General features: G+C 44.1%; 1 protein-coding gene and 1 long non-coding RNA gene across 2 annotated transcripts; one reads left to right on the top strand and one right to left on the bottom strand.

The window, feature by feature from the left end:
* The first annotated feature begins 1,672 nt into the window (after window positions 1-1,672).
* Window positions 1,673-2,704, top strand: LOC123121576 (uncharacterized). The gene is made up of 2 exons (XR_006459784.1): window positions 1,673-1,991; window positions 2,091-2,704. It is a non-coding gene; the product is annotated as an uncharacterized lncRNA (long non-coding RNA).
* Window positions 2,705-3,531: 827 nt separating this feature from the next.
* Window positions 3,532-5,171, bottom strand: LOC123121575 (uncharacterized). The gene is made up of 5 exons (XM_044541596.1): window positions 5,065-5,171; window positions 4,720-4,848; window positions 4,407-4,493; window positions 4,241-4,327; window positions 3,532-4,150 (listed from the first exon to the last, which is right to left on the bottom strand). The coding sequence occupies exons 1-5, from the start codon at window positions 5,091-5,093 to the stop codon at window positions 4,096-4,098; spliced, it is 387 nt and encodes a 128-aa protein (XP_044397531.1). The 5' UTR covers window positions 5,094-5,171; the 3' UTR covers window positions 3,532-4,095.
* Between the last annotated feature and the right edge of the window lie 545 nt (window positions 5,172-5,716).

Here is a 5,716-nt window from a genome sequence, read left to right as displayed (position 1 = left end):
TTTCCAATGCCATCCGATGTTCTCAATTATGAGAAACCGATTGAAAATGAAGTCCAAAATATGATTCACGTTTTTTAATTTGAAAAAATTGTTTTTTCAAAATTGCTCTTAAACCATGAGGATTACAAAAAGTTCTATATGACTTGTAATCTAGTTGTTAAAAGCTTTCCAATCGTATATTACACGCCATGTTCCGAGAAAAAAATCGAATTTTTTTTTTGAACTAAGAAGGCGATCAGTTGAACGAGCATCAATTCAATCACTAGAAGTCTTCAGTTCGAGAATAGTTACAAAATATTCAGTTACGAAAACAGGATAGCTTGTGTGTGTGTGTGTATATAGAGAATAAATGTTTCCTACCACCAGTACTAGTTACCACCACTTGCATTTTATATGTTGTATGTAGTAGCTATCAAAATCGAGAGTATGTACGTGTAATATATAGTATATATAAAATTGTTTAGATACTATATAAAATATTTTTTAAGTAGTATGTACCATATTATAAACATATTCGTTTTTACGTACAAATATGTATGTATTTCACAAATATAACAAAAATCATGGGCTCATATGCAATTTTTTCTTGTAACTTGCTTTAAAATATCTTAGACATAGTATATGAGCATATTTAGGGAAGCGGCGATTCGGTGCCCGAGCGCGGATGCTCCCGTAGAGTGCCGGCTGCCGTAGCAGTCAATGCGGGACAGCGCTGGGTCATTTTTAGATCGATACGTGATATATACGACCAGAAAATACCAGTACGAGCACAGATCCACATGCGGGCGAACGGGAATGATTTCAGGAGCAGCTGAGCTCGAGCTCAGAAACGAATATTCGCATTTCTCCCCATATATGGTCTAATTTTGGGGGAGCTCGGACTGTCCATACGGTTGAATTTTGAAGAGGCTACTAAGCGTTCATTCGATGTCTGAACACGTCCGGACCTTTGAGAACAAATGAACTTTGACCTTATGTACAACCTTAATCATTTGTTTAATTAATTTATATATGCATAGCCCGTAGCAATGCACGGGCGTTCTGCTAGTCTCGCTTAATGTGAGAGTAGCTCTCGTCTAGCCAGAAGCTTTTTCCTTGGATGTACAGTACTGGGCGGCCCATTCTTAGCAAGTTTTTTTTTTGTTTTAGCTCACTCGCTAGGTGGTTGGTTGCGTCCGTTGCGGTTTTGTTTAGATTTTTTGTTTTTCTTTTGTTTTTTTGTTTTTCTTTTTGTTTTCTTTGTTTCTGTACCAATTTCCTTTGGTTTTTCTTTATTTTTCACAGTTTTTCTTCTTTATTTATTTTCGGTTGTCTTCCCAATATTTTTTCTGCACGCATTTAAATTTTTTCAAATGTTTGACTAATATATATATGGAAAATACATTCTGCCATCCAGCGGTAGTTATCCCACATGTCTTATATACTATCATGTATTAGTATATATATATTACTTTATCATTCTAAATATGCGAATATTCGTTTCTGAGCTCGAGCTCAGCTGCTCCTGAAATCATTCCCGTTCGCCCGCATGTGGATCTGTGCTCGTACTGGTATTTTCTGGTCGTATATATCACGTATCGATCTAAAAATGACCCAGCGTTGTCCCGCATTGACTGCTACGGCAGCCGGCACTGTATGCACGAACCAGGTGGTTCTCGCACGGCTCGGGCATTTTCCTGTTCCTCCCTGAGCCGTGCCCGTGAGCCGGTATCCGTGACGGCCACCTGCCCCAGCCCTCGATAATTGCATCCCCACCCGTGCTCCCCCCTCACAACCAACACAGCTCCAAAGAAATCCCCATCGCCGCCGCTCCCTCCCACCTTGTTCACTCGCCGCCATGTCCGCCGCGTCATCCTCCCCCCTCACCGTCCCAACTGACTTCCTGCTCCCTCTCAACCCGGTATCCTTTTTGCGGCGACGAGATCGCGACGAACTTCGCAAGGACGGGAGACAAGGCGGGTCATTGGTTCTACAAGTGTAGAAAATACGATGTAAGCAGATCTGAAATTCCTGTTTTTGTTCTTGTTTCAGAGCTGAGTTCGCAGATCCACAGGAATACGGCCCCTGACTATCACGTTTTCTAATCGCAGGCCCGCCAGTGCCGATTCTTCGATGCCAGAAGGCGTACGTGAGGAGGCTAACTCCGCTTCAGCTTGCCCGTGCTTAGAAGCAACAAGCAAGTCGACATTCACCAAGCCGTGCAGATGGTCCATGCTGCCAACCAACCCCCATGTGCAGCAAGGCGATGGAGGGCAGATAGCCACCCAATCCAGTCTTTGCCACCGCGGTCTCGGCCAGGGCAGACTTTGTATCAAACTGATCAACTACAAGCCGCCGTTGCATCCCGTTCCCAAATGCTTGTAGTTGCCGCTCTGCTGCTTGCAGCTGCCAATCTCATGCTTACCATGCTTGTTCTTCTGTTTGTAGTCGCCAGGTACTTTGGCTCGGTAATTAATGTGTTCAGAGCTGTTTACTGAGTTGCCGTGCGAACGGCCAGAAGGCGTCAACCATGTCAGGGTGGCTCCCTGTACCTCAAGCCTGTTTCACCTAAAATAGAACTTTATTGGCAGCATCATATGTAATGATAGTAACTATGTTAAGTATGCTTGTTACTGGCTGTCATTGAAATTAATTCTGTGTAATGAAATTTCTTATTGTTATGCTATTACACAATTTGTTATATAAGAGAACTCTCCCTTAATTATGTCTTTGTTGATCAGTTCGATACAAATTTTGGTTGTACATAGACTGAAGTAGCAAATGTATTATATATTACTAGTATTATTTTTCATTTCAGTTTGTTAACCCAAATATTTCTTTATTATTTTGCTTCACTAGTGATACATAAGACATTGATATTTGAAAGGTGCATAAGCTTCCACACCAACAGTCGATGGGAACAACCAGAATCATGCATTGGTGTCTCGAAACATTTTCTGCATTTGAAAGTAGTGAGAGTATGTAACCAGTTACTTTGTCGGCATTTAACAAATCGAAGAAGATATGCACCAGGTTTTTCAGGTTAATTTTCTACAGTCATACATATCAAGTTGTTCCATTCGGAATGCAAATCTTTTTCTGCAAGGTTGGCCTGTTGTGAAAACAACCTTTTCTATCTACAACAAAACTTTGCTACCTGCACTAACTTTGCAACAGTTGGATAATTTTCTCTGGATCTATTTTTTTGTTAATGCGCAGCACCAGCGACTACGGCTTTGGCGATGACTGTCGTTTCCTCCATCACTTCCCCACCATGGACATGATCAGGCTATTTGCGAAAAAAGATGAACAATTGAACCTAGGCAGTGAGGGGGAGCTCGGGAAGCCAATGTGTTTTGGCAGCAACTTCAAGACCAGGCTATGCATGAGCTTTGTCGCCGGCGGAGGCCACTTGGCCTATGGCAAAGTTGAGCTGCGCAGGCCAAACGCATCTTCAGAAGTCCAAGATCAAGTGGTTTTCATGGTGTTTGGATGATCGTGTGTCTGCTATTTTGCAGAAATGCCTAAATAGAAGGTTGTCTATTCTTGTTGTAGTCCATTTTTTCGGTTCAATGAAGGCATGATAGGCAAGGCAACAAAAATGGATTGAACAGGAACTCACTGTATCTCTTATTTTATTCCTCGAATTCTAACTGAATAGTACAATTCTTCATGTAGCTGGACATCACCTCTTCCACTCCTATTTTACATGTAATACATGCATTATCAGCTTCGGTGTTATTACCTTCTCTTGGATAATGAGCAGAGTAAGTGTCAGTCCAAGAGAGATAGTGCTAACAGACAGCAAGGTCCTCAAGTTCTGGGTTGAGGATGAGTGCAAAGTCTTTGGGATCCCTTGCGGTCGTCACAAAATCAAAGGCAGAGATGCCAACATAAACCCTGAAGCAATTCAGTTCATAAAGGGTACAGTTGAAATGAACAAGACGGGGGTTCACAACTTGCGTGCAGCAAAAGAGTTCCTTTTGCGCGACATCAACGAGAATTCCAGCCAGCTTGAAAAAGATTGTTTCCAGATAGCCTTTGTTATATTTTGTCATGGGCCATCTGCTTTCTCTGTTATGTACCAATTGTTGTCGAACACACGCAGCAGCCTTATCAATGCAGCACACTTACATCGGCATGACCTACTATTCTCCGCCTCTGGTTTCCCCTGTATAATTCATTTAAACACACTTGAAGCACCGACGCCCATGGCTGCTGCTTACCTTCCAAAACAATAATTACATGAATCAGTGTTTACCGAGCAGCCGCAGACGATTTCTTGCATTCACTTTGACACCTTGTCCTCTCGACGTTTAGCCAGCTCTTACCGTACCTTATTCTGAATCTAATCTCCCAAGAATTGCAGAAAGTAAGTCAGTCATATTTTAAAACCCATAAGCTCATACACAATCTGAACTCAGTACTCGCCAAACTTGCGGATCGACTCCTCGAGCGCGCTCATCCGTGACAGACATGGTGTCCTGTCTGGTGGCGCACTCCTTAGCCATAATCTGAATTGTCAGAACAAGTAAAACATTCAGTACACTGTCCCAAATGCCATAGAAATAAAAATATGAGCACTATTTCTTATTTCTGAATGTGGACAAGCCGGTGAATTTGCTTTGGCAAAGCTTAGCAGCTTGCACCCAATTATCAGGAAAGAGCTAAAGCACATTTTGTCTGAACCTAAAGTGAATACAGTACAGTTTTTCAAGCAGGGACGGGTTGGATTCAGACCTTTTTGTCCATCCAGGAACTTCCGGATTCACTCTGTCAGTGGACTGCGCCGACCTAGTCGGAGATGCATCCGCACGGCAGCGAGCTCCACCATGCCTCCCGATTAGCTCGTCATCGCTGACCTGCTGGCTGCATCCAGAAGCACCCTTTGAGTTCACAGTCCCACCGCAGGCGGCCTCGCTTGGCCACATCAACACCAGAGGAGCCACATCTGGCTGCTCAACGCTGTCCGCGAACTCCTACAGCAGTGGGAACCTGAAAAGGGGCGGCAATGGCCGACGTCCATGGCCATTTGTTAGCCTCCCCCTTTCACGTAGGGATTTAGTGTGATCTGCGTGTGCTAACCTGTCGACGGCGTCGAGAAGTAACTCCATCCCAGCATCCTCCCTTTTTTCCTTGTGGCCAGAAGGAACCGCCGCCACCACCGCCTTCTTCCTTGTTTGTCGGGAGAGAAAAACGGCTCAGCTTTTCGCTAACAATCTGAGCTTCTTATCTGATCCTAGGCTCGGTTATTTCGTCAACGTCCTGGTCCACGGATCAGGACGGCCACGTCCGAACTCCGTCGCACGCCTATGCCGCGGTCCCACAAACGCGCCACTGTTTCCTACTGTATATTGTGGACGGCCCTTTTTCCTTCGCCCCTTGTCAAATGCGTCAGCGCTATTATTCCGGATCCCAAGTCATGAACGGGCGATCGCGATTTCGGGAGCATCCGCGCTCGGGCACCGAATCTCCGCTTCCGGAGAAATGCGATTGTTCGGACTATCCCATGTTATATCCAACACAAAAACCCCACCCCACAATGTATCGCCCTCTTTTTCTCTTGGACTCTCCCTTTCTCACTCGGTTTCCCGCCGTAGTGGGACATTTATCGCTGGAGCCTCCTTCTTTAAAATCAAATGACACCCACCTCACCTTGGTCATGCGTTGCAACAAAGATGATTTTTTTTCATATTTACTATATAATAAAGTGGATTAAACTAACACATACTATTGA

This window comes from Triticum aestivum, chromosome 5D, assembly GCF_018294505.1.
Source record: "Triticum aestivum cultivar Chinese Spring chromosome 5D, IWGSC CS RefSeq v2.1, whole genome shotgun sequence".
NCBI lineage: Eukaryota > Viridiplantae > Streptophyta > Magnoliopsida > Poales > Poaceae > Triticum > Triticum aestivum.
This window is presented reverse-complemented; position numbering and strand designations above follow the sequence as displayed.

Bases quoted from the DNA above. Each gene is read 5' to 3' on its own strand.
- LOC123121575 (XM_044541596.1), bottom strand. From the start codon at position 5,093: ATGGAGTTACTTCTCGACGCCGTCGACAG. The intron at 4,494-4,719 runs GTCTGAATCCAA...CTGACAATTCAG, and splicing joins GTTCCTGGATGGACAAAAAG to ATTATGGCTAAGGAGTGCGC. The intron at 4,151-4,240 runs GTAAACACTGAT...TGAATTATACAG, and splicing joins AAATCGTCTGCGGCTGCTCG to GGGAAACCAGAGGCGGAGAA.